At 41.6% G+C, this 27,874-nt stretch overlaps 1 protein-coding gene across 8 annotated transcripts; it reads left to right on the top strand.

Moving 5' to 3' along the window:
* The first annotated feature begins 1,863 nt into the window (after window positions 1–1,863).
* On the top strand, window positions 1,864–26,887 carry LOC100691357 (cornifelin). 8 transcript variants are annotated; one of them, XR_003214467.1, is made up of 6 exons: window positions 3,417–3,754; window positions 4,294–4,347; window positions 5,028–5,145; window positions 5,806–5,911; window positions 6,003–6,190; window positions 6,273–6,823. XR_003214467.1 is itself a non-coding variant. In XM_013271236.3 (4 exons), exons 2-4 carry the CDS (start codon window positions 25,913–25,915, stop codon window positions 26,569–26,571), a joined length of 486 nt encoding a protein of 161 aa, XP_013126690.1. In that variant the 5' UTR covers window positions 24,066–24,304; window positions 25,874–25,912; the 3' UTR covers window positions 26,572–26,887. The 8 variants fall into 8 exon arrangements, 3 of the variants coding, with proteins under 3 accessions (XP_013126690.1, XP_005451879.3, XP_025755245.1); XR_003214466.1 differs by having other exon boundaries at window positions 3,420–3,754; window positions 4,291–4,347; XR_002056769.2 differs by lacking the exon at window positions 5,028–5,145 and having other exon boundaries at window positions 3,426–3,754; window positions 4,291–4,347.
* Window positions 26,888–27,874: the final 987 nt, after the last annotated feature.

Raw genomic sequence — 27,874 nt, 5'->3', positions numbered from 1 at the left:
GCGATATCAATTCATTAACGGATTCCACACAAAGACGTAACCACAGGGCGGACCCGACGCATCAGAATCAGCTTTGTCTTTCTCGGCTTTCTCACCCCACGGCCCGAACACGGACACGCTGTCGGAGCTTAGCGATTCTGATGCGTCGGGTCGGCGCTGTGTTTCCTCTTTTTTGCGCTGATTCTGAGCTGCAGGTTTTGTCTCTCCAACCAAAATTCGCCGAGCCAGCAGGAAAAGAAGCAGCAAACTACGCTTCACATTTGATCAATGTCGTCATGAATTCGCTCTGACTTTTGCTGTTTTGCTTCCACAATAAAAATCACACTTCATGCACAGCTCTCTCTCTCTCTCTCTCTGTACTTCAAGAACAGTTTCCCGTCTCAAATCTCTGTTTTCTGCATTATTCATTCGCTTATTACCCACCAGTCTAACGTTGTTTACAGCGCTGTCGGCCGCTGTCTTTTTCTTTTCTTTTTTTCACTTAAATGACCTCGGACAAGAAAGCCTAATTTCTGCTGTTCAATACTGAAGAAATTTAAGTTTCTTAAAATTATGCAAAATTGCAGAATATTTTTAAGGTTATCTGCTATAAAACGCCAGACCAGGAAAATCTCCTTCATGTTTTTCTGTGTTTTACTCTCAGTTACTTTGACACAAAGGCATCTGCTGTGATGTTCACAATTCTGATGAAGTCTCACATGTATCAGTACTGATAAATGATCAGAATTATAATATTTCTGACTGTTTGAGGCTAAACTGAATCGAATCAGGACTTTGAGAACCGGAATCGAATGGATTATAGAAATCAGTGATGATACCCAGCCCTAGTGAGCAGCCTAGGCCTGACAGAAGTGGATGTAGCTGTGGGTAATAAGAAAAGATGAAAAGAACTATTGATAACTTTTGTGTTAAGTTAAGGACTGATCCGTCTGAAATTCATAGCCAGCTCTGACACGGTGCCATCAATCTTTGAATGCTGAAAAAGCAGCAGTGTATCCAGAAAACACATTATATGCTGCAATAAATGCACTGCCCACGTGTCCCCTCTCCCCACTGCCTTTCAGCAGCAGGCAGCAGCAAACAGGTCGTCAGAGGAGCCGAGATGATGATTAAGTTTAACATTTTCTACAATATTGACAAAGCAATTTAAGCACAAGTTTGTTAGTTAATAATTTAGAAATGAATATTGTCTGTATGGACTTCCCCCCAAAGAAAGTGCACATGTAAAACTGCGGTGTTAAGCGATGCGGTTGAAAAATTTGAGTGCGCCTAACTTTTGTGCCGGTACGCCTAAATTTTTAAAGTTAGGCGTACCGGTGCGCCCATGTCAAAAAGTTAGTCTAGAGCCCTGCCCTTGGTTTAGCAGCTCCCTTCTGAGTTGTAGGTGACACAATAAGTCACAATTCGTAAACAAAGCAACCCTGGGTAGAATTGAACTATATGTAATAAAACTAGTGATTTCATTAAACTTTGTAGTTGCTTGCTGGTCGTCTCCTCTGACAAAGATTTTTAAAAGAAAGCGAGTGACTCTTTTTCTCTTCCAATTGCTACATAAACACACTTAAAGTGCAACTAATTTCATTAAAGGATGATAAAGGCTAAAACCAGATTTCATTGACAGTTTTGCATGGCCTTATTGGCATACACTGACCTGCAGAGACATTCAGTTCAATTTTATTTATATAGTGGCAAATCACAACAGTGGTCACCTCAAGGTGCTTTATATTATAAGGCAGAGATACTACAATAATACAAAGAAAACAAAGTAATGTTTTTTAAATAGCGGTTTAATCACTCCCAGCTTGAAGGCCCTTTGTACGTACACCATTAATAGAGATAAATTATGATATTGTGGTGGACCACTGGAGGGCTCCACACACACCTGAATACAAAAGTATTCAGTTGTGTGGTGATGAGCACTAAATCAGGTTTGTTAATCGAGAGCTCTCGTGTTGTCTGTGTTTACCTCCACAACATTTTATAGTGAATCATTTAACCAACGGTAGGAAGTCTTTAAGCATTCTTTTAGGAATGGGGTATAACAGACATGCTGATGGAGCTGAGGAAACTGTATTGTTCTTTCTTTGTGATTGTTTTATGCTTAATTCAGTTTTGGTTGGTTCGTTGGTCTGTGAGCAGACACAGTTTCTATGGTGATGGGGTTTGGGGTCATAGCAGGAGGAGAGAAACTGCAGAGAGGTGCGTAAGACTGCAACTCGTTCCTGGTTGCAACGCTGGATAGTCATGTGATTTCTAAAACAGAGATATTACGCAAATGCAAGAAATCAAGCCTATGGACAGGATTTCTGTTTACCCTCTGCTTGTTGGTAGGTAGATGACATTTTTGACCCAAACCAGCACAGTCATACTTCCAATTGTGTCTTAAAACCATACTTGTGTGCATCTGTAAATGGATATAGTATAAGTTCAAATAAAATAATGAAGCTTTGGGAATCTAAATGTAATCCTTCAAATGTACTAGTTTACAGTGTTATCATTTTAGTTGAACAACGAAGTGATATCTGGAGAATCAAGGAAATAGAATCCATGCAACAGACACCTACTCATAGTTTGGCACACCTTCTTTCAAACAAATGCAAACATTGTTGCTACGCAGACAAAGGTTCTGCTCATTTTAAATATCAAATTCTCCCAAAGACTGCGTGAAAGTGAAACACTGCCCCACAAACTACTACACAGTCTCTAAATGTATTATATTTGGGTATTTGTAGGCATTCTCCACACACAACAAAAGATACTTAATTGACCGTGGTTAAAAGAGATAAAGATAGTAAGCACACTGACGGGTGTGTTCATGGAGGTAAACTAAACCCTAACACCTCTACAAGCATAACCACAGGTCAACTTTCCCATCTCTGTTTTTCAAAGAAAACTCTTCATAGCAACAACTCTTGGCTCTCTTCCTCCATCACTTTCACTTTCCTGACTTTGTTGCTCTGTGACCACAAATAAGCACAACAGTGTCTGTCTGCAGACTGGGAGAATTACAAACTGCAATAGTTTTCATGCTGAAACTCTAAATTTAAAAGTGTTTTTAACAAGCTGCTTTTAGTGATGATGACAGGCTTGATCTCGTAGCCTTCATCCTGAACCCAGAGTTCTCTCAGTGGTTACATAGTTTTACTAAAAGGCTACAATCCAGCAGTCATTTATACATTTGTAGCCCTGGCTATGTAAGTAGCTCATTTATTTAAATAGTTCATTTGTTTTGATAGTTAATAGCAAATGTTCACTGTGTTCAAGGATGTGTACAAATGCCTGTAAGGTATGTGATGTGTGTCAGTTAAATGCACAGCCTTTTTATTTGCATTTTGAGATGTATGTCATTATTTTTGAAATGTTATTGATATGTACTACAGCTCCAGTGAACCCTGAAGTAGTCTCGGGTAGAGGGGGTGGGAGTAAGTGGGGAGCCGGGTGCACTCTGCAGGAAGAGAGAGAGACTGAACAACAGTGTCGCGTGAACGAAGAGTTCATAGAAGGGCAACAGACTTATTGTCAGGTTGACGGATAGTTAACTGGAGTAGAAAACTGTTGTACCCTACCGTGAGGAGGAGACCGACGTCTTGCTGGCGTGTCAGAGAGGTCCCTTCTGCTGGTGTGCTGAACTTTCGTGTTAACGTGGGAACACGTGGATATGGCGACTGTGAATGCTGCTGCCGCGGCCTGCTGGTGGCCTTGACCCAATTTCCCCTGCTATCCCATTGAACTGCCTGGAGGTGTGAGTACTATGGTGAGCACGTGCTTTTTATTTTACTGCTTGGCAACAAGTGAAGTGGCCATATTGTTTTAGGTCCCAACACACCCGAGCCACGACTCAGGCCTGCAACGAGGGGTTTGCCAGCAGAAAGACTGTAGCACTGTGTGTGTGTGTGTGTGTGTGTGTGTGTGTGTGCCCACAATATTATTTGGTTTCTGTTGAGTTAAATACCTTACCATTGTTTAACAAACTTTATTAATTTTACTTCTTTCCTTTTGTTTTTGGAACTAATCATTCACAAAAGTGGAGTTAACTTTATAATTGACCTGCTTGTGTGTGGTTTATTTCCATAGTGTAGTTTTATTGCATAGTTTATATCATAAGCATCAAAAGGGGAGAATCAGTAGGAAGTAACAACAGGAACCCAGGGTAGTTCACTCTCAGTCATTTAACCTCTGTGCAGATAATTTAAAATACTTGTTTGAAAATTCAAATACATTCAGTACCAGTCATGCTCACATGTCCAAAGTTTTCACTGGGACTGTTTGTCATGACCTCCTTTGATAAAGAAGAACAGAGTGTGACTGAGTGCTGGAGAGGAGAGACATCAGAGTGCAGAATAAGAAGTAAGTGAAAAGTTTGTTGTGTCATCTCTTTTTTTTCTTTAGTGCTTGGTGTTAATGATGCTGTCAGTTCAGTTATTTCATTTATCAGAGATTCTGATATTTCACTGGTTTAGTTTTCTTTATTATGGATGGAGGGTGAATATAGAATAGAAACTTAACCCTTTCATGCATGAATAGTGACAGTGTCAATCTGGATTTTTTTCTTAAGTATTTTTATTCATCTTTAGACATGAAAAAAAAGATTTTTGATCTTCATTTTTTAAAACATGTACTTTTCAAAAGAGTTTAACATGTCCACTTAGGTGGACAACAGGTTGACCAGTGGGTGGCAGGGTATGGAGTTACACATCAGTGTCCAATGTAGTGGTTTATGTTGAAGTATACCATCAATAGCTGTCCACTGTAGTGACACTGTGTATGAAAGGGTTAAACAGAAATATAAAAATGTCATAAATTAGCCTTGCAATCAATCGGACTATGTCAAAGGAGCTATATATGACAATGTCCCGATTCACAAGTAATGTACCCTTAAAAAAAAAAACCCTCAAAACCTGTATCATGTAACTATTTATTTACAAGAGTATTCATGGAAAACTCAAAACCTCCACATTTCATGTTTTCATGTGCTCTCTTTTTATATCATTTGCAAGTTGTTTGCATGTTTCCCTCCATCAACAAAGTGAAATGCAAGGAATCCATGTACGTAGATCTGCATTGATACCCAAGCCTGCGATGGAGCATGAAGGAGAGACGCGTAACTAAATCAAAATGGGATCAGACGTCACCTGGCTTAATGAGGTCCGTGTCCTGGCTCACAAACATGTCAGATTTTGGGATATTCTAGAGATATTCTTATTAATAATTAAATTAAATATAAAATAAATAGAATTCAGAATTTTTAAAAGCATCATTACAATACAAGATAAAATTCTTTTACTCATGTTTTATTTAAATGAATGATAAATATCTCAAACTGGGTCAAACACCAAGCAGAAGACGTGGATCTTTAGACTGGATTAAAGAACTGGCAGTGAAGAGACCTCTCTAATGTGAAATGGTAACGAATTTCAAAACTTGGGACTCGCTACGGCAAAAGTCCGTCTGAGCCTCCGCTGTGTCCTCGACACATCCAGGAGCAGTCGGTCAGTTGGTGTGAGTGGGAAGGCAAGTGCAAGTGCAGCTCAGAGAGGGAAGGTCGGGGAAGACCATTTACGCACTTTAACTGTGCAGCCAGTTAAAAGTTGTGATCCAACATTTTGCAGCAGCTGAAGACGACACCGGGCAAAATGGTAACACCAATATATAAAGCTTTAGAGTAATACAACCAAGTTGTACAAAGGGCACGGATTACGTTTCTTTAGCCCCGTCTCAGCTGAAAGAAGACAAATGTGAAGACAAAGCTGACTTTCATTGCAATTGTTTTATTTGGGTTTTCTCTACTTCATTCTACTTTTACAGAGTAATTATTTAGTGTCTGTGGCTGAAGTTCAACATACAATGGCAGAAAAACCCTTGACAGACTGGGACAGTGGTCTCTTGGATTGCTTTGAGGATGCGAGTACTTGTAAGAAGTTTAAGATCTTTTTCTTGTCATTTCTGGGGTCTTAGGCACTTCAGACACGTTAACACTTTGGTGATGCATTTCTGTTTTTCAGGCTGCTATGGTTTCTGGTGCGGCCCCTGCCTCGCCTGCACCGTTGCAGGAAGGTTTGGAGAGAACAGCTGTCTCCCTTTATGTGATATATGCTGTTTTATTACATCAAGATACTTTTGCGTTCCTATTTTTCCACCTCCTGCAGTCTTGTCTGTAAGGGCTGCCATGCGAAACAGATATGGCATCAAGGTATGAAGCAGTGACAGTGAGACAATGTCATGAAGCAGAAAAGGAAAAAGAAAGAAATAATGGTTGTACCGTCTCTCTGCAGGGCTCTCTCTGTAAGGATATTGCAATTTCCTCTTGCTGCTGCACGTGCTCCTGGTGTCAGATGCATCGAGAGTTAAAGCATCGTAAGCAAGCCCCCACTGTGGTCAACATACAGAATAACAACATTGTGAACGTGCAGCCTTTTCCAGTCATGCAGGCACCCATGATGATGCCTTCACAACCAGTTCCAGCTGCTTATATGGCTCAACCAGGAGTCGCCGCGGTCTCACAGTGACGAAATCCGAGTTTGTGTTGATGTTTCTATCAGTGATACGAGACAATGAAGTCATTTTGAATTGAGAGTATAGTTAAATATTTCTATCAGCTTCCTAATAATCATAAAAATTACATTTAGTTTAAATGCATGAGTCGCCTTTTTAGATTAGTCACTGCATAGCTTCAGTAATAATACAGAGGACTGAATTTTTGTCTATTTTTCTGCTAATGAGAAAAACATACTTGCATTTAGAGCTAAACGTGGTGTTAGATCTGCTCTGATGTTAAAACTGATGTAAAGTGTTTTTTTTTAATCAATAAAAATATGAAATCCAAGACATTTATGATCATTTTGCAATCCTACTTTAGATTCACCAAACTCTGCTTCAGATCACAAGCACAGAGGCGAAAACACAACACAGTGAGGGTACGATACAACAACTAACAGAGAGAAAGACAGGATTTAAATACACAAACAGGACAACGAGAGAATGGGGAACAGGTGGTGACACAGCCGGGACAAATAATGAGATGACAAGGAAGCAAAATCAGACACTGCACACAGGACAGGGACTATCAAAATAAAACAGGAAACACATGACAGGCACAGAAACAGAACATGGAGCACAGAGACAACAGTAACTAACAGTGACAGGAGGTGAACAACACAGAGACTCAAACACAGGCTGAGGTGACGCGACTAAGATCACTGAGAGCTAAAGAAACCCCAAAACATGAATAACAATAATCAAAGAACATAATTACAAAGACTGAAACACAAATACTGGGTCTTTGTGACAAAATGTCTTTTATAAATAGCAACACAGAATCCAAATGGAGTAAATTAAAAACTCACGTTTTATATCTACTTACAATGATGCTTGGTGTCGTGCTGAAGACAAATCAGTGTTTTCCCTCAAATTTACATGTAAGCAAACCAACAATTAATACACAATAGCCAAACGCCTTTGCTGCCTTTTGTTCTTTTAATAAATGTCATGAAGCAGAAAAGGAAAAAGATAAGCAGAGAAGCCCAGACCTCCCTCTCCCCAGCCACTTCCTCTAGCTTATCCGGGGAAACACCAAGACGTTCCCAGGCCAGCCGAGAGATATAATCTCTCCAGCGTGTCCTGGGTCTGCCCTGGGGCCTCCTCCCGGTGGGACATGCCCGGAACGCCGCGCCCAGGAGGCATCCTTGTCAGATGCCCGAACCACCTAAACTGGCTACTTTCGATGTGGAGGAGCAGCGGCTCTACTCTGAGCCCCTCCAGAATAACGTTCCGTCCAATTCTCTGCCACTTCTCACACTCTTGAACCTGGGGCAGGTACTCCTTAACCCAGCGCTTCCAGAACAGGTCAGACATGTACAGTATTTGTCTCCATCGACGTCGTCCATATACGTCCACCTTCTGAAACACTCCTGGTGGCATCAATGGCTTGGTCTTAAGCAGCAACAGATGGTTAGGAGCCAAATCAGCAGGATTACATGATGTGTTAACATATCTCTACTGAGAAGGTTTGGACACTAAGTATCTCTGTCACCCGGTTTGCTACAAATACTTTAAACATTGAAGTTTCATTTCTAATATACTGCAACACCGAGGTACTATCAGTCCAAAATCCTGGTTAGGTTAAAAGTTAGTAAGTTAGGTTTTAAAAAAAAAAAAAAAAAGGTCAACCTTAAAATGTCATATGCCGTAGGAGTGTCTGGTCGGGTGTGGTCCAGGTTCCTTGTCCATCCCCTGGGGTGGAGTTGGCCAGCTCATCACCTGCTTCCAATTTCCGGGCCTCCATCTAGAGGGTTTTTAAGCCAGCACTGCCTGCCACTCCTTGCCAGTTCCTCCTGCTACCACCCGTGGTAAACTTGGCCTCATAGTGCCTGGACTTTGTGTGCCTGGATCGTGGGTTAATGTGTTCTCCGTCTCCTGTGTTCTCCAGATTCATCACCTGTTGTGCTCATCAGCAGCACTGGTTCTGTTTCCATCCCCTTCTCCAGTCTGCCTAGAACCCTAGGACTACACACTCACCTTCTCCTCAGCCTGCCCTCCAGCCTGTACTTCAACCTCCCTGGACACCTTGGAACCTGAACCAGCTTCCCCACACTCTCAACCATCCCTGGGACGCTCCCACGGCAACCCCTTCCCCGCCTAATAGCCGGTGTTTTCAAGTAAGCACAAGACTCTCCACTAGTACCACTCAACTCTGCCCTTTAATTGTTTCCCATTCAGTAAAACCTTTCTCCTGTGTTTGCAGAAGTGTTCAACCTCCATTTCGCTGCCCTCGGGCCTCCCTCAGTTCCTGCGAATAATTTCTGTTAGACCCAGTCTTGTTTAAGTTCCTTTTCCTTTCAATAAATTGTACATAGTTTGAGCAATTGAGTCTGCTCTTGAGTCCACTGCATCCTTGTTTGTGACATAAAATCTGCAAGAAGGCAAAGATCATTCAGCCAAACTGTCCATTCTTTTCCAATAGTGACTGGCAACACATCATCCCAGCCCCAATGATTTCTGCACAGTTTCTGAAGGATTAACTTAGCAGACAACACAACAGGTGCCAAAACCCCCAAAGGGTCATAGATCAAGCTCACAAGGCACAATATCCCTCTCCTTGTGAGAGGTTTGTTTTTAAGTGTTATCTTAAACTTGAATGTATCCGATTGGATACACCACTGTACACCTAGTGCTCTCTCCTTTTGTCTCTCGAGGCGACTGTTGTTGTGGCGCTATATAAATAAAATTGAATCTACTGGCAAGACGTCACTATCCAAATCCTTAACCTCCTTGGATTGTTCCTGCTGAGGTATGGCAGCGAGTACTGCTCTTCTGTTGCTAATCCATTTGGTGACCTTAAAGCCTCCTTTAGCACAAAGAGCAACAAGTTCTTGATGGAGCAACACTGGCTCTGCTTCAGACCCAACAGAGGTAAGGCAATCATCCACATAAAAATTATGTAGAATATTATTGACAACTTCTAGTCTGAACTGATCTCCGTTATCCTCTGCACATTTCCTCAAGGCAAAACTCGCACAACTTTGAGATGAGGTGGCTCCTCAGGTGTACTTTCATTCTGTATTCCACCAGATCCTGACTATGATCTCCATCTGGCCACCACAGAAACCTTAACAGATCTGCGTCTTCTCTTTGTACTCTGACCTGATAAAACATGGATTCAATATCTGCCATTAGCACAACAGGTTCTTTACGGAACGTACTTATGACCCCAACTAGCAAGCTAGTAAGAACTGGGCCTTGCAGAAGCTGGAACCTTCTCTGCATACCCTTTGGAAATAATACCAGTCATAAAACTGGTGTAACTGACATGAAATGAACCATCCGTGATAAACTTCCGTTTAAGGCTCAAAGCTCGCTGTTCTACAGCCTTCTTATTATTTGGCATTTTTACCTGATTGCACCTGAAAGGTAAACCAATGGTATAATGACTGTAGAGGCTAAACCTACACTTGAAGCCACTGAGGTGGTTGTTAACGGGGGTGACGCAATGTCACTGGTATGTATGAATTAATTAAACAGTCCAATAACTCCAGCAGTTCTTATCTTGTCCTTTTTGGTCTTTATTCCAATACCATCTTAACATAACAGTGCAGCAGTCACAAACTGTTTGCCTTCTTACAATTAACAACACACCTGATGCCGATTACGTGCGTCTACCTTAAATACCTTTACATGAACCAGCTATACGAAAACAGAAAAAGGTGACCTCTAGCGGCAACATAAGGTATTAACCCAAAAATGGCTCCTACACCCTGGCCCTTAATTGCAATGGCTATCAGACATGGCAATTCTAATCACAAAGAAAATAAGGAGCCACTAATACAGTCTACTTTAGACATATACATTCACATAAATAAACACAAGTAAACAGAGCATTTAAATACATGAGACTGTAGTGTAAAAGTGTAACAGGCAAAGTTTAGTTACAGGTCTTTCAAGAATGTTAGTCTTTGTTTTTAAATGTACAGATCGTACATTTTTGTTGTGAATGGTTTCCAGAACTCTTCCAAGTGGCCAGGAACCACGTGGTGCAGAAGAATCCATTATAATGACTATCTCCTGGTTTTAGATTTTTCTTCTTTTGGTTCCATTTTTGTCTCCTGTAACAAAGGCAGGTATTCGTGTATCCATCATTTCCAAAAAAGATCTGAGATGTACTGAGCCTGTTTCCATCTTCTCTTCAGATACATATCCTGAGGGTCAAATAGTCCGGGTGGTAAAGATGGTTTTCCTTTCATCAGGAGGATGTGATTTGGTGTAAGTGGCTCTAGGTCTTTTGGATCATCAGAAAGCTTCAAAATTGGTTCAATTTCACACAGAACTGTATTTAATCCATCGTCATCCAACTGTTGTTGCTGAAGAACGGATCTCAGAATCTTTCTGACCATACGAATTATCCTTTCCCAAATTCCACCATGATGTGATGCTCCAGGCGGATTAAAACTCCATTTTATTCCAATGTGTCGCAAAGCATCTGCTATTTGGGTATGTTTCAGCGATTCAAGAGTAGGGATGGGTATCGTTTAGGTTTTATCCGATACCGGTGCCAAATCGGTACTTTTGAAACCGTGCCGGTGCTTAAACGGTGCACGAACCGGTGCTTAAAGAATGGAGAACACAAACTTTGTCCAAAAACCTCTTATGTTTTTATTTTTAGCAGTCTCTTTTTTTTCTGCAAAATGATAAGAACCGTCCAGCCCCACGCACGGGGCGATCCGCGCTAACTCGCTAATGGAGATTTACCACACCCACAGTAGATGTGCTCGGTGTGAGGTCTTGCAGCAAGCTATCAAATACGGTGCATTTCTCGGCTTTAAAAAAAACGCTATGCGTCGCCAGGTGTTTCATAAGATTTGAGGTGTTACTTCCTTTGCAGAGTATCACCTTAACCTCTTAAGCCCCAAAGGGGTTTCTGAGCTTCCTGCTTGAAAATGCAATGGCCAAATTAATTGATTATTTCTCTGCAATTACAAACTCTGTGCTTACAATCTTGGTATCAAAATAAAGCTAACACTTGTGAAATTTCATCAGATGTGTAAATATTGAAGCAGATATTACTGTGTCAAAGTTACTGAGACTGGAACACAGAAGTAGTAAGTAGATTTTATTATCGCCTTTTTTTTCTCTTTTTTTTTCTTTTAAGCACATAAGCCTTTTAAAAATATGCCTCAGTTCACATTTCATTGCAGAAATTCAGTAACCAACATATAAACATCACCATCAAAGCTTTGTTTTTAAAGTAAAACAGTGAAAAATTACAGCGCTGTCAATATATGAATATCCAGACGTTGTACAAAAATGTCCAATTTTAGCATACAATTGGACACCATGCCAGTTGAATTTTTTAGGTATTTAAGAGCAGAAATTAATTAATTTTATTAACATGCCTAAAAATGCTTTTTTTAAAAATACATTTTTGAAGAATTAACCACACATTTACATGGTAATGGGCCTTTTCTGCCGTGCGCATGGAGCGTTTAATTGGCCTCTGGCCCTTTAAACTCTGAGGGGCTGTAACTTTGGTTTCTTTTGGTCAATTTGCATGATTGACACCTCTTTTTAATTGTTTGAGCCAATAGAATCACAGTAATGATGCCACGTTCACATTACTTCAACCAATCACACGTTCCAAGGCCAAAATCCACGTGGGCCCAAATTTACTGCATGTGACATCTGTCCAGTCACGTGTCTGTAGGTGGGTCTAAAAATGGAGGTTTTAACGGAAAACGGCTCTGATGCGGCTAGGTAGGCGTGGTAACTGCTGATAATCACGTGGCTACCGGCTACCAGCGAAAATAACGGAGAAAATCTGGACAGTAAGCCAATTTCTGTCTTAGCGCATTTGCGCTGCTGTGTGTTTTTGTGGTCTTCTTTTGCGGCTCATTCAGTGAATTTTGGTCAGAGTGTGGTGAAACTTGGTGTTTGGAATTGGTGATAGCTCTGGAAGATTACCAGCCTATCTTTAGCTGGTTACATGAAGTCTGGAGATTTTCTGGTTCGCCTTGTTTGTTTAGCGGACTTGTGCGCATTTACATAACTGCTCGTTTAATCATGGCTTGTTTTCGTTGAGTTTGGTGATTGTAGAAATGGTTTATATGAGATTTTAGCTGAGATTCAGAGGTTTCTATGGATACCACACATGTCTGGACTTACATTTCTCACCCTGTGTTATAACCGATTAAACGTGATCTCCTCCTTTTTGCTCCCGGTACCGGTGGCGTGGGGCTTAAAGCACTTGTTGCAGGCTGCTGAGTTTGCATCTTTTGCTGTGAAGTACAGCAAGACTTTTGACCGCCTTGGGCATTTTTAATCTGTAGCTCTGCTCTAAAAGAACGTACGTACCTGGGCCCGCCTACTATCTTTGTAAAGGTAAAATGATTGGATTCTAGCCAAAGTGTATGACATCTCATGGGAAAAAAAAAAAAAAAAGCACCGAAATGTGCGCTGCTTTTCGGTCTGGTTACTACCGTTTATGTCAGAACCGGTGCCATAATGGCACCGGATACCGGTACCCAGCCCTATTCAAGAGCCTCCCTTAACTCTGTCTGCTCCAACAAAGTTGGTTCCATTGTCCGATTGGATGTGAGCGACTTGACCTCTTCGACTCAGAAAACTGCGCAAAGCATTAATGCAGGCATCTGTGCTTAGAGAGCTAGCCACTTCCAATATGTCTGTGAAGGTTCTCAGTCATCCAGGTCATCGTAGTCAAAGGAGTTTGCAAAGAAAAGCGTCTGGACTTCTTTGAGTTGCTTGAAGACGTTTCACCTCTCATCCGAGAAGCTTCTTCAGTTCTAAGGTCAAATGGCCGAGAGTCCCAGATTTAAACCCAGTGGGAGTATCCCCCCAAGGAGGGACAAAGGACCCCCTGGTGATCCTCTAATCACATGCGCCAAGGTGTGAAAGCGGGTGTGGGACCTAATCAGCCAGGGTTTCGGGTGAGCCCATTGTGAAACCTGGCCCCACCCTATCATGTGATTTCCTGAGGTCAGATGGCCCAGGATGTGAGTGGGCGTTAAGGCGTCTAGGGAGGGAACTCAAAACTGGATTATAGATGGCAGACAGTTGGTGTCGTAAACCACCGCCTCTGTTCAAAGATGGTCGCTCACAGTGGACATAGATGGCCTCTTTCACTCCTCTTTCAAACCATCTGTCCTCTCTGTCCAATATGTGAACATTGGCATCCTCGAAAGAGTGACCTTTATCCTTAAGATGCAGATGGACTGCTGAGTCTTGTCCCGTGGAGGTGGCTCTTCTATGTTGTGCCATGCGCTTGTGAAGTGGCTGTTTGGTCTCTCCAATGTAGAGGTCCGGGCATTCCTCACTGCACTGTACAGCATACACCACATTGTTCAGTCTGTGTTTTGGAGTTTTGTCTTTCGGGTGAACCAGTTTGTGTCTGAGTGTGTTGCTGGGTCTGAAGTACACTGGGATGTCATGCTTGGAGAAAACTCTCCTGAGTTTCTCTGATACACCGGCTACATAGGGGATGACAATGTTGTTGCGTCTGTCTTTCTTATCCTCCCTCGTTGGTGTCTGATCTTCTTTTCTGTGCCTTTTTGCTGACTTTATGAACGCCCAGTTAGGATAACCACAAACTCCAAAACACAGACTGAACAATGTGGTGTATGCTGTACAGTGCAGTGAGGAATGCCCGGACCTCTACATTGGAGAGACCAAACAGCCACTTCACAAGCGCATGGCACAACATAGAAGAGCCACCTCCACGGGACAAGACTCAGCAGTCCATCTGCATCTTAAGGATAAAGGTCACTCTTTCGAGGATGCCAATGTTCACATATTGGACAGAGAGGACAGATGGTTTGAAAGAGGAGTGAAAGAGGCCATCTATGTCCACTGTGAGCGACCATCTTTGAACAGAGGCGGTGGTTTACGACACCAACTGTCTGCCATCTATAATCCAGTTTTGAGTTCCCTCCCCAGACGCCTTAACGCCCACTCACATCCTGGGCCATCTGACCTCAGGAAATCACATGATAGGGTGGGGCCAGGTTTCACAATGGGCTCACCCGAAACCCTGGCTGATTAGGTCCCACACCCACTTTCACACCTTGGCGCATGTGATTAGAGGATCACCAGGGGGTCCTTTGTCCCTCCTTGGGGGGATACTCCCACTGGGTTTAAATCTGGGACTCTCGGCCATTTGACCTTAGAACTGAAGAAGCTTCTCGGATGAGAGGTGAAACGTCTTCAAGCAACTCAAAGAAGTCCAGACGCTTTTCTTTGCAAACTCCTTTGACTAGCCACTTCCAAGTGCACTGCTTGGCTGGCTAAACAGGTGAAAATTACTCCATAATGTTTAGTCCTCTTTTCACTTCAATAGGTCTGAAGTAATCAACTCCGACGTTGGTGAATGGTGGGTTATCTGGCAAAATTCTTTCCTTGGGTAAATCTGCCATCTTTTGCTCCAAGGCTTTTCCATAATATTTTCTGCAAAAATGGCATTCTGCGATAACCTTCCTTACAGCTGAGTTGGCCTTTGTGATCCAGTATTTTCTCCTAGTGTGGATAAGGTGTGGTTACGACCACTATGACCAAGCTGTTGATGAAAGTGCTTTAGGATGAGACTTGCTACATGTTGATCTTTTGCAAGAACAAAGGGATGGTTCTTTTCTTCTGGCAAGGAGCCCTTTGTCAGTCGTCCCCCAACTCTTAAGAGGCCTTCATCATCAAGATAAGGATCTAATCTGTAAATTGAGTCTTCTTTTCTCATCTCTCATTGAACGAAGGATTGCCTTCAGTCTAAGGAACCAAGCAACAGCAACCTTGAGCCTCCTCCAGTCTGAGAAGTACACCATCAATTGACATGTAGCATCAAGCAAATCTTTTACTTGAGTAACATTCACTGTGGCCTTACTTTTGACTTCAGGGTCCTCTGGTTCTAAGGAACATTCCATTAGATTGGTCGGCCAATCACTTTCTGGCTTCTGCAGAAAGCTTGGTCCTTTGATCCAGCGGCTGCTATGAACAATGTTCCCAGCCTTGAGCCCTCTTGTAGCATCATCTGCTGGATTTTCCTTTGAGCTTACATAGCTCCATTGTGATCATTTAGTTGCAGTTGCAGTGAATGAGACTGTTTGCCACAAAAGGTAAGGAATCGTTTATCCTCATTCATTATGTATTTGAGTACAGATGTACTATCTGTCCAAAATACAGACTGCTCAAGTTTCATTCTCAACTGAGCCCATTTCAACTGTAACAGGGAGCCCAATTTAAATGTCCCTCGACTCCGAGTTCTGCAGTTCCCTGCGGATCTCTGCAGAGATCTGTGGGTGTCTTTGTATCTTGAGCAGCTCCAGCAGTGTTTCCTTCTGTTCAGACCCCAGGTCAACTTACAGCTATCCGAGTGGACAGCAGCTGTAAGTTCCAGACGTGGAATAGTGACAGGTTTTAGAGGTGTAACCCTTGCCTTGCCCATCAAGAACACTACATGGATGGATTTCCTACTGTCTTGCATGCGCAGATATGACAGTTCCATATCCAGATTCACCGGCATCTGAAAAATGGTGTGGCTCTGCATGTGAGAGAGGTCCAAACTCTCTTGGTTGTATACACCTTTTAACCTTGAAATGGGATAGCATTTGCAAATCACTGAGCCAACTTTTCCACTTTTGCAACATGGTTTTGGGGTATTGGTTCATCCCATCCCAATTTCCTTTTGCAAAGCTCCTGCTCCATTCTTTTGGCAGGCAGCAGGACAGTTGCAAGAAATCCCAATGGATCGTAAATAGAGCTTGATATTGACAACATTCCACGTCTAGTACAGGATTTTTGAGGAACATCCATTTTAAAGTTGAATGTATCAGTTTCCACACACCACTGCATGCCCAGAGCTATTTCTACAGGAAGTTTGTCTCTGTCAAAATTTAATTCTTTCAAGTCGTTAGCCCTTTGCTCCTCTGGGATACTTTGCAACAGGGTGCGATTGTTACTGACCCACTGTTACTGTCAGTGTAAATCCTCCTCTTTGACAAAGTGCTGAAAGATCTTTGACCAAATCAATAGCATCTGAGGTGGAGGCCACACTCTTCAAACAGTCGTCCACATAGAAGTTCTCTTTTACCGTTTGTGCTTGTGAGATTAGGACCCTGTAAGAGCTGCTTGTTTAATGATGTCCCCTGGAATGATGCCCCACAGTCAAATACAATTCTCATAGATCGTTTTCTGGGATTGTAGACTGCGTGATGAGCAATGTACCACTTCTTTCCATTTTCGCAAGACAGCTGCTGTGAAGGTATTTGCTCTGCATATCCGTTACTTATCAACTCGTCCATGAAGTTATTAATATTCTTTATGCAACTGTTCATTGTTGAGAAGTTTTCATTTTAGACTTTGCAATCTTTGTTTAACTATGGAGAAATTGTTTGAAGTTACCTTTTAAAAAAAGGTAACTTCTCTGTGCGGTTAATGAATTATGAAATAAAATATGTCATATAGGCTTTTACAAGTCAAGTGCAAAAAACATAACTTAAAAACCTCTGAAATTAAATAATGGTACAGAAATAATGCCTCATCTGCATAATTTTTTTTTTTTTTTTTTTTTTTAAACCAGTACTGGGTCGGTATGAGGGCTGGACTGGGACAAAAAATTGACCAGGGCATTTTGACTAGAGACCGGCACACCAGGTATTATAGGAAAAGCCATAAAGCCTTTGAATGAAAACAAATGCTGTTGTGACAGTGATGTACACTATCTTGTTGGTATATGTCTGATTTCTATACATTTTACATCAGATAAAAACTTTGGTTGTAAGATTCAGGTAATTATTTATTAAAAGCTAGACATTTTAAATGAGAATAAGAAAGAAAAGTATTTCTTTGTGCCCCCTTTCTCTGTTAATGCCCTACATGGCCCCCTGGCAAAACTTTGCTAGACCCGCCCCTGCACAGTTACCAGCTGTCAGCTACTTAGAAAAGGATCCTGATGTTATTTGTCTCTCAGAAACCGTTCATAACTTCCCTTCAACTCATTCATGCCACCTAAAAGGTAAACCTGTTTCTCCATCACCTGTTCAGCTCTGATGATTCAGTAAAGACATCTCCTGGTTTCAGCTTCATGTTTCCCTCTCACCACATATCCAAACCAATATCATATCACTATCATTAACATAATAGCACCCGTCCAGCTGTATAGAAACTCCGTCATGCTAGCTAGTACGCAGTACGAGGTATTGTAACTGACTAAAAAGTCAGCACAACGAAAATAAACTCCACCTAAACTTGGTTTATATCTGACCCAGATAGACTGCAGGTCATAACTTCTTACCTGAAGTTCAGTTCACCTGACACTCGGACCGGTGGCTGCCTCGGGTCTCTCCTCCTCCTGCCTCCCCTTTCCCTCATCCACCTGCTGGCCTCTGTGGAAGCTCCGCCACAGTTAGTTATTTTTACACATCGGCCAGCATCTGGCCAATCCACCACCTTTCATTGTTTATACAGTTACAAAAAACAACAACAACAACAACAACAACAACAAAACCATTGGCCCGTAAAAACGAAAAATCATCATCGGGCATACCGGGCATGCCCGATGGCCAGTCCAGCTATGGTCGGTACGAGGGAAATTTCTTTTGCAGTTCGCCTGAAAAGATGCACTTGCACTTTGAGATCTTTTAAACATCATTAGGCGCATTGCTGCGCGCTGTCTGTCCTGTGAGCGCAGAACAAGCGCTCACAAAACAGCAGTTCAGGGATGAAGTCTCACACATAGGTCCTCTGTCGGAATATAAGAAAACCCGGACATTTTTATCAATCTCGAAAATCCCCCCGGACGCCCCAGACAGAACGTGAAAAGTGGACATGCCCGGGGAAAAAAGGACGGTTGGTCACCCTATCATAGAAGGTATCGCTGCCCAAACCAGAAACTTCAAGACCAGTAAGTGATTGGGCAGAGACAACCTTTTCTTGACCCATCGTTTGTAACAAAGTGAGTTCTTTTGCCCACAAGATTTAGCTTTTGCATGAGGTGCTTTGAACAGAAGCTAGCTGAACTGCCAGGATCTAAAAAAGCATATGTCTGTATGACATGACTACCTCTAACAGACTTTATTTGAACTGGCAGAATGGAAAGCAAACCGCTGTCTCTTCCAGCCCCTGTATGACCACAAGTTTTCATAGGAGTTACATTCTTTGAAGAGGAGGGCTCTCCAGAGGATTCTGGACTTAAACCATTGTTATCAATATGGAGGACAGTGGGATGACCTTTACCACATGTCCTACATGTCAAACGCTTAGCACAGTCCTTACTTATGTGCCCAGCACCTAAGCAACCAAAGCACAGCCCTTTCTCCTTTAGAAAAAGGATTTTGTCTCCGTGCTTCTTCCGCTGAAACTGTTGACACTCCTCCAGTGTGTGTCGTTGAGTACAGCAGACACAAGATGGCTTTACTGTAAAGTCATGGCTTGTTGTGGTAATCAGCCTTTCCGTGCTGTAGGTTTTATCCATGTTCATGGGTGTGACTGTAGCAGCAAAGCTGTTCCCTTTAATTTGTTTGATTGGTTGTGACTTCAGTCTGTTGTCAGCCTTTGAGACAGGGATCTTCACCGTTACATTCTGAATGTCCCCAAATAAAGGATCTGAAAGAATTTTCACCTGCTTTTCAATAAATGCAACCAAATCTTGAAACCGAGCTCTGTGTTTAGAAGTTTCCAATATATCATATGCAAAGGCTCTCCATTTCTCTCTCATTTTATATGGCAATTTGCACAAAATGATTTTCATGTTCATTGGCATGTCCAGTTCCTGCATATATTGCAATGTTTTCATGACATTACAATTCCCACGTAAGAAAAGAGAATATGCTTGCAATGATTTCACATCTTCATTTTTAATTGCAGGCAAAGATAATGCCTTTTCAATGTAAGTAGTTGCAACTTTATATTCATTTGCAAAGTGTTCTTTGAGCAGTTGCTTTGCTTGTATATAGCCTTGTCCTGCAGCCATATGTTGACAACTGCGTACCAGCTCTCTTGGCTGTCCTGTTGTAAACTGCTCCAAATAATACAAGCAGTCCCTCATATTGGTCTTTTCTTCCACTCCTTGTTCAAACACATTAATGAAAGATGTACTGAAGAGGATCACCATCGAATACAGGTATTTTCTTGGATAGTAATGACGATGAACGCTGATGCTGAACAAGGGTTGCAGTTATTTCATTTTGTCTTTGTAAAATGGTACAAATGTCTCCGACTGTTTTTCTCCCGCTGTAGGAATTGAATATGAATTCATAGCATTGGACGATGTGCTAGATATACTTTGAACTTCAGCAGCTTGGAGAACAGCTAACTTTGCAGAAGAGGCAGAAAGCCAAGCTTCAAGCTCAAGCTGTTCACGTTTCCTCCTTAACTTTAGTTCTTGCTCCTCCAAAGCATGCTTCTCCTTTAGGACTGCCATGCGACCAAGTAACGTGGCTTTTTCTGCTTTTGCTTTTATTCTGGCAGAAGAAGTTGCACTCACTTTACCACTAGATGAACTTTTAGTGACTGAAGATTTATCAATGACATTTGAAACACTGTCCTCTGGCTTAACACCATCATCAACACCATGATCACCCTTTAAATGTAAATGTTCGCAACCCGATAACCATTCTTTCACTTCATAAGCAAACTCATCATAATGCATTGTTTTTGGTTAAAACCATGTTTCATGCTTTTCTTTTTCATCATCTGGTAACAAACACATCAATGAACCATGAACTGTTTTTGCTTCATTACACAAACCAACAAAATCATTGAATGATGCTTGAACCATAGAAGTTTCTTCTTTTTTTTTTTTTTTTCATTGAGACCCTTATACTCTTTTAAATTATTAGCTTTATTTAATTTAGCTTTTCTATCACGTTGCAGTCTGTCCAGTTTCTCTGCAAGTGCCTTAGCAGGCAATTTCACCACTCGTTTTTCCTTTTCTGAATGCATCCCAGCCTTGCTGGCGTTGCTACTCTGCACAGCTGATTCTGCAGCAGGCTCAGGGGGCCTGTCAACAGCTTCGCTTGTGCCCATAGTTCAAGTGTTCCAAAACTGAAATATTTACCAAGTATTGAGGGTTTATGCGCATATGCAAAATGGCCATTTATTAGTAGCACTACTCATACCTTGCGTTGGGTGCCGTGCTGATTCTGATGAAGAATTCTGAGTCCTCCCCAACATCCACGGAACAGTCGCTGGGAATCCCACATCGGCAGATGACAGACCAATACTCCAGCTTTCCGCTCCTCGTGAACCCTCCACGGTAACGTTTCCAAAAGGGAGTTCACCTCTCCACGGTGATCGACTTTAATTGTCCAGTTTGCGCCGAGTCCCTAAAACACCGCGGCGCAGTTGGCACAAACTTTTCCCCAAAGAAAAGCAAGTTTCTGACTCTAAATGTAGAGGCTAAGCCTACGCTTGAAGCCACTGTGACGCGATGTCGCGATGCATGAATTAATTAAACAGTCCAATAACTCCAGCAGTTCTTATCTTGTCCTTTTTGGTCTTTATTCCAATACCATCTTAACATAACAGCGCAGCAGTCACAAACTGTTTGCCTTCTTACAATTAACGACACACCTGACGCCGATTACGTGCGTCTACCTTAAATACCTTTACGTGAACCAACCATACGAAAACAGAAACAGGTGACCTCTAGCGGCAACATAAGGTATTAACCCAAAAATGGCTCCTACAATGACCATTAACCAACTTAACAGAGTCCATCACTGACTTCATAAACTGCTGATCTTCTCTAGACAAAGCAAACTGCTCATCCTGAATGCATTCTGGAAAATCAGCCTTCATTTGACATTCCCACAGCTCATCCAGTCTTACTATTGAAATCCTATTGACACACATCAAAAATGTCAGTCTTACAATCTTCTCTGAAAGGACCATTCACCGTCCAACCCAGCATAGTTTTTACTACATAGGGGACCTCCATCCTGACTTCTAACAGCATCCCATGGCTCTAAAGCCTTGGGCACATTTGTTCCAATCAACAGGTCTACCCCAGAATTTTTCTCCAATATCTTAATATGGCGCAAATGTGGCCATCAGGCAATATTGCATTGATTGACAGGCATGCTTTTCTGTGTAAATAATTCAGGCAAGTCACAGTAGTGATTTAAATTCAAGCCCGCTACTTCCATATCTGAAACAACATAACTACTGACCATCTTCTCCTGATTGTACATAAAAGAATACTAGTTTTCCTTCCTGAAAGTTTCATGAGCCCTTCAGTACAAAATGAAGCTGAACTCCCAGGATCTAGAAAAGCATAGGTTATCAGTGACTGATTGTCCTTTGTTGGACTTCACTCTAACTGGTATTATGGACAGAGCACTATTTTGCTCACCGTCCCCAGTCACTTGCGATCTTCACTTGCCTTTCGACAAACTCAGCATCATCACTGAAAATCACTTTAGAGCGAAACCTCTCCTGCAGATTGCACACAACATTCCTCCATTTATCCCTGAGTTTATAAGGCAACCTTTTTATAACTGCTTGCATGTTAGCAGAGACATCCAACTCATGCAAGGACTCAACATCTCCCATTGCATTACAACATTGCCTTAATAAAAACCCATATTCCTGCAAAGCCTTCACATCCTCCAATTTTAAAGGAGGCCATTTACTGACCCTTTCAATGTAGGCAGCAGCAATTTTCAGCAAATTGCCAGAGGTTTCCTGGAGCAAAGATTTAGCTTTAGCATATCCATATTCAGCAGGCATATACTGACAGCTTCTCACCATTTCTCTTGGATGGCCTCTGGTGTATTGCTTGAGAAAATATAAACAATCCTTAGCACTGTGAGCTTGACTCTCCACCATGTGTTCAAAAGCTCTCATAAAGGTTTGGTATTGCAACAGATCACCATCAAAGAACTGAATGTCGCGCCTTGGTAGCAAAAACAATAAAACCGCGTTTCGGCTTGTGGCCTTCATCAGGGTCACCCTGATGAAGGCCACAAGCCGAAATGCATTGGTCAGGCAATAAACCTTGGACACACAATTAACAGGAGCAATATCCCCCACTAATCTACCTATTAAAACTAACTCACTCAGCCTAGTCTTCCGTGCATACTAGCAGTGGATATTTTTGTACCATACCGTCAGGTGTGAGGAAGGCAAACTGTCTTAAACAAACTGTGGTGGTACTCCCGAGTCAATAGCTTCAGCCGCCTGATGCACAATAACTAGAAAGCAAATCAGTACAACGCCTAATGCAGCTGTACTGCTGAAACCTAACAGGGGAATAAAACTCCTGAAAGAAATCTGTTGTGTGAAGCCACAGGCTTACTCTAAAGGCTGCGTGGACAACAGCAACAGCAAACCATAAAACTGCCACCAATAAAACTAATCTATATATAAATAATCCAATAAAACCTACAAAGTCTTCTGTTGACAAGATGTTGCAGCTCCTCCAACCAACGGCCGCGGCAGGCTAAACAGACAGGACACAGATGACATGCAACAATAAACACATGAGATGCACTTCTGTACTATTTGCTCCTTTTATTCCACATTGTACTGTCCACTATACAAAATCAGTACGAGGTGTGTAAGACTGCAGCTCATTCCTGGTTGCAATGCTGGATAGTCATGTGATTTCTAAAACAGAGATATTACGCAAATGCAAGAAATCAAGCCTATGGACAGGATTTCTGTTTACCCTCTGCTTGTTGGTAGGTAGATGACATTTTTGACCCAAACAAACACACTCATACTTCTGAATTTGTCTTAAAACCATACTTGTGTGCATATCTGCAAATGGATACAGTATAATGAAGCTTTGGGAATCTAAATGTAATCCTTTAAATGTACTAGTTTACAGTGTTATCATTTTAGTTGAACAACGAAGTGATATCTGGAGAATCAAGGAAATAGAATCCATGCAACAGACACCTACTCATAGTTTGGCACACCTTCTTTCAAACATGCAAACATTGTTGCTACGTAGACAAAGGTTCTGCTCATTTTAAATATCAAATTCTCCCAAAGACTGCTTGAAACTGAAACACTACCCCAGCAAACTACTACACAGTCTCTAAATGTATTATATTTGGGTATTTGTAGGCATTCTCCACACACAACAAAAGATACTTAATTGACCGTGGTTAAAAGAGATAAAGATAGTAAGCACACTGACGGGTGTGTCCCTGGAGGTAAACTAAACCCTAACACCTCTACTAGGAACAAGCATAACCACAGGTCAACTTTCCCATCTCTGTTTTTCCAAGAAACTCCGCAAACTCTCCATAGCCACAACTCTTGGCTCTCTTCCTCCATCGCTTTCACTTTCCTGACTTTGTTGCTCTGTGACCACAAATAAGCACAACAGTGTCTGTCTGCTGACTGGGAGAATTACAAACTGCAATAGTTTTCATGCTGAAACTAAATTTAAAAGTGTTTTTAACAAGCTGCTTTTAGTGATGATGACAGGCTTGATCTCGTAGCCTTCATCCTGAACCCAGAGTTCTCTCAGTGGTTACATAGTTTTACTAAAAGGCTACAATCCAGCAGTCATTTATACATTTATTCAGTTATTCATTCAGTCTTTATTTATATGTATTAGAGCGTTGCTCTGCTCTGTTTACATCAAACCACTGCTTTTGTTTTAAGTAGTTCACTCTCAGTCATTTAACCTCTGTGCAGCCAATTTAAAATACTTGTTTGAATATTCAAATACATTCAGTACCAGTCATGCTCACATGTCCAAAGTTTTCGCTGGAACTGTTTGTCATGACCTCCTTTGATAAAGAAGAACAGAGTGTGACTGAGTGCTGGAGAGGAGAGACATCAGAGTGCAGAAGAAGAAGTAAGTGAAAAGTTTGTTGTGTCATCTCTTTTTTTTCTTTAGTGCTTGGTGTTAATGATGCTGTCAGTTCAGTTATTTCATTTATCAGAGATTCTGATATTTCACTGGTTTAGTTTTCTTTATTATGGATGGAGGGTGAATATAGAATAGAAACTTAACCCTTTCATGCATGAATAGTGACAGTGTCAATCTGGATTTTTTTTTCTTAAGTATTTTTATTCATCTTTAGACATGAAAAAAAAAAAAAAGATTTTTGATCTTCATTTTTTTAAACATGTACTTTTCAAAAGAGTTTAACATGTCCACTTAGGTGGACAACTGGTTGACCAGTGGGTGGCAGGGTATGGAGTTACACATCAGTGTCCAATGTAGTGGTTTATGTTGAAGTATACCATCAATAGCTGTCCACTGTAGTGACACTGTGCATGAAAGGGTTAAACAGAAATATAAAAATGTCATAAATTAGCCTTGCAATCAATCGGACTATGTCAAAGGAGCTATATATGACAATGTCCCGATTCACAAGTAATGTACCCTAAACAACATGTGCAACATGTTCCTATTTTTTTGCAAGAGTATTCATGGAAATCTAGCAACTTCTTTGTCCACATTTCATGTTTTCATGTGCTCTATTTTTATATAATTTGCATGTTGTTTGCATGTTTCCCTCCATCCTATATGTTACTCCATTTCCTGGAAACAGATTCAATTCTGTAATCTTGATAAAATAGTCTACTTATAATCATGACCAAACATTTAACAATAGAATGTAAAAAACATCAACAAAGTGAAACACAAGCATTGCTACCCAAGCCTGCGATGGAGCATGAAGGAGAGACACGTAACTAAAGCCAAATGGGACCAGACGTCACCTGGCTTAATGAGGTCCGTGTCCTGGTTCACAAACACATGTCAGATTTTGGGATAACCTAGAGATGTTCTTATTAATAAATACATTAAATATAAAATAGAATTCAAAAGTTTTAAAAATGTCATTACAATACAAGATAAACATGAGTAAAAGAATTTTAAATGAATAATAAACATTTTAAACTGGGTCAAACATCAAGCAGAAGACGTGAATCTTTAGACTGGATTAAAGAATTGGCGGTGAAGAGACCTCTCTAATGTGAAATGGTAACGAATTTCAAAATTTGGGACCCGCTACGGCAAAAGTTCGTCTGAGCCTCCGCTGTGTCCTCGACACATCCAGGAGCAGTCGGTTAGTTAGTGTTAGTGGGAAGGCAAGTGCAAGTGCAGCTCAGAGAGGGAAGGTCGGGGAAGACCATTTAAGCACTTTAACTGTGCAGCCAGTTAAAAGTTGTGATCCAACATCTTGCAGCAGCTGAAGACGACACAGGGCAAAATGGTAACACCAATATATAAAGGTTTACAGTAATACAACCAAGTTGTACAAAGGGCACGGATTATGGTTTTAAAGTGATCTTTGGGCAGAATTTTTCTTTTTTTAGCCTTCTGTCTCAGCTGAAAGAAGACAAAGTTGTATAAAGCTGACTTTCATTGCAATTATTTTATTTGGGTTTTCTCTACTTCATTCTACTTTTACAGAGTAATTATTTAGTGTCTGTGGCTGAAGTTCAACATACAATGGCAGAAAAACCCTTGACAGACTGGGACAGTGGTCTCTTGGATTGCTTTGAGGATGCCAGTACTTGTAAGAAGTTTAAGATCTTTTTCTTGTCATTTCTGGGGTCTTAGGCGCTTCAGACACGTTACCACTTTGGTGATGTATTTCTGTTTTTCAGGCTGCTATGGTTTCTGGTGCGGCCCCTGCCTCACCCTCACGGTCGCAGGAAGGTTTGGAGAGAACAATCTTCTCCCTTTATGTGATTTAATGTTTCCTCCTTCATTCTATGGGATCCCTACTTTTCCACCTCCTGCAGTTTTGTCTTTAAGGGCTGCCATGCGAAACAGATATGGCATCAAGGTATGAAGCAGTGACAGTGAGACAGTGTCATGAAGCAGAAAAGGAGAAAGAAAGAAATAATGGTTGTACTGTCTCTCTGCAGGGCTCTCTCCTTAACGATATTGTAATTTCCACTTGCTGCGCCCCGTGCTCCTGGTGTCAGATGCATCGCGAGTTAAAGCATCGTAAGCAAGCCCCCACTGTCATCAACATACAGAATAACAACATTGTGAACATGCAGCCCTTTCCAGTCATGCAGGCACCCATGATGATGATGCCTGTACAACAAGTGCCAGCTGCTTATATGGCTCAACCAACAGTCACTGTGGTCTCACAGTGACGAAATCCGAGTTTGTGTTGATGTTTCTATCAGTGATGCGAGACAATGAAGTCATTTTGAATTGAGAGTATAGTTAAATATTTCTATCTAGCTTCCTAATAATCATAAAAATTACATTTAGTTTAAATGCATGAGTCGCCTTTTTAGATTAGTCACTGCATAGCTTCAGTAATAATACAGAGGACTGAATTTTAGTCTATTAATTTTTCTGCTAATGAGAAAAACATACTTGCATTTAGAGAGCTAAACGTGGTGTTAGATCTGCTCTGATGTTAAAACTGATGTCAAATGTTTTTTCATCAATAAAAATATGAAATCCAAGACATTTATGATCATTTTGCAATCCTACTTTAGATTCACCAAACTCTGCTTCAGATCAGTCTACAGTTTACAAAATGACAGACAAGTGAGATTGATGAAGACCTGATGTGCTCATCACAGCACAGCTTTCATGACACCATAAAGATAAAACCGGAGTCCTGCAGTGGCTTTTTTCATTTTTTATTTTTTATTCAAACAAAACCTTATATGGTACAAGTTCCTCTTTTCTTTGTGTCAAATTTCCGGTGGAGCTTTGCACTTCCTCTTTCTAAAGTCTGTTGCCAGGGCAACTTGTCACCCTTAACCTAGTCTTGTCTCCTCTGAGCTCAGTTTCTAAAGGCTTCTCATATTAAAATACATAAAACAATATAATCAGAAAATAAGCATTAAGAATATATATTTAAATCCCAACAGCGCCCAGGAGGCATCATTGTGAGATGCTCGAACCTCCTCAACTGACTCCTTTCAATGTGGAGGAGCAGCGGCTCTACTCTGAGCCCCTCCCAAATGGCCGAACTTCTCATCCTATCTCTAAGGGAGAGGCCAGCCACCCTTCGGAGGAAGCCCATTTCTGCCGCTTGTATTCGCAATCTCGTTCTTTCGGTCACTACCCATAGCTCGTGACCATAGGTAAGGGTAGGGGCGTAGATCGACCGGTAAATTGAGAGCTTTGCCTTTACACTCAGCTCTCTCTTCACCACAACAGACTGGTGCAGCGGCCGCAGTGAATCGGACACTGCACCAATCGGTCTGTCGATCTCCCGCTCCCTTCTCCCATCACTCGTGAACAAGACCACGAGATACTTAAACTCCTCCACTTGGGGCAGGAACTCGTCCCTGACCCAGAGTGGGCACTCCACCTTTTCCCGGCTGAGGATCATGGCCTCAGATTTGGAGGTGCTGATTCTCATTCTCACCGCTTCACACTCGGCTGTGAACTGTTCCAAGGCGAGCTGGAGGACCCCCTGAGCTAGTTTTCCAC

This window comes from Oreochromis niloticus, linkage group LG17 (genome assembly GCF_001858045.2).
Source record: "Oreochromis niloticus isolate F11D_XX linkage group LG17, O_niloticus_UMD_NMBU, whole genome shotgun sequence".
Taxonomy (NCBI): domain Eukaryota; kingdom Metazoa; phylum Chordata; class Actinopteri; order Cichliformes; family Cichlidae; genus Oreochromis; species Oreochromis niloticus.
Note: the sequence above shows the minus strand (reverse complement) of the source record. Positions and strands in the feature narration are given on the sequence as shown.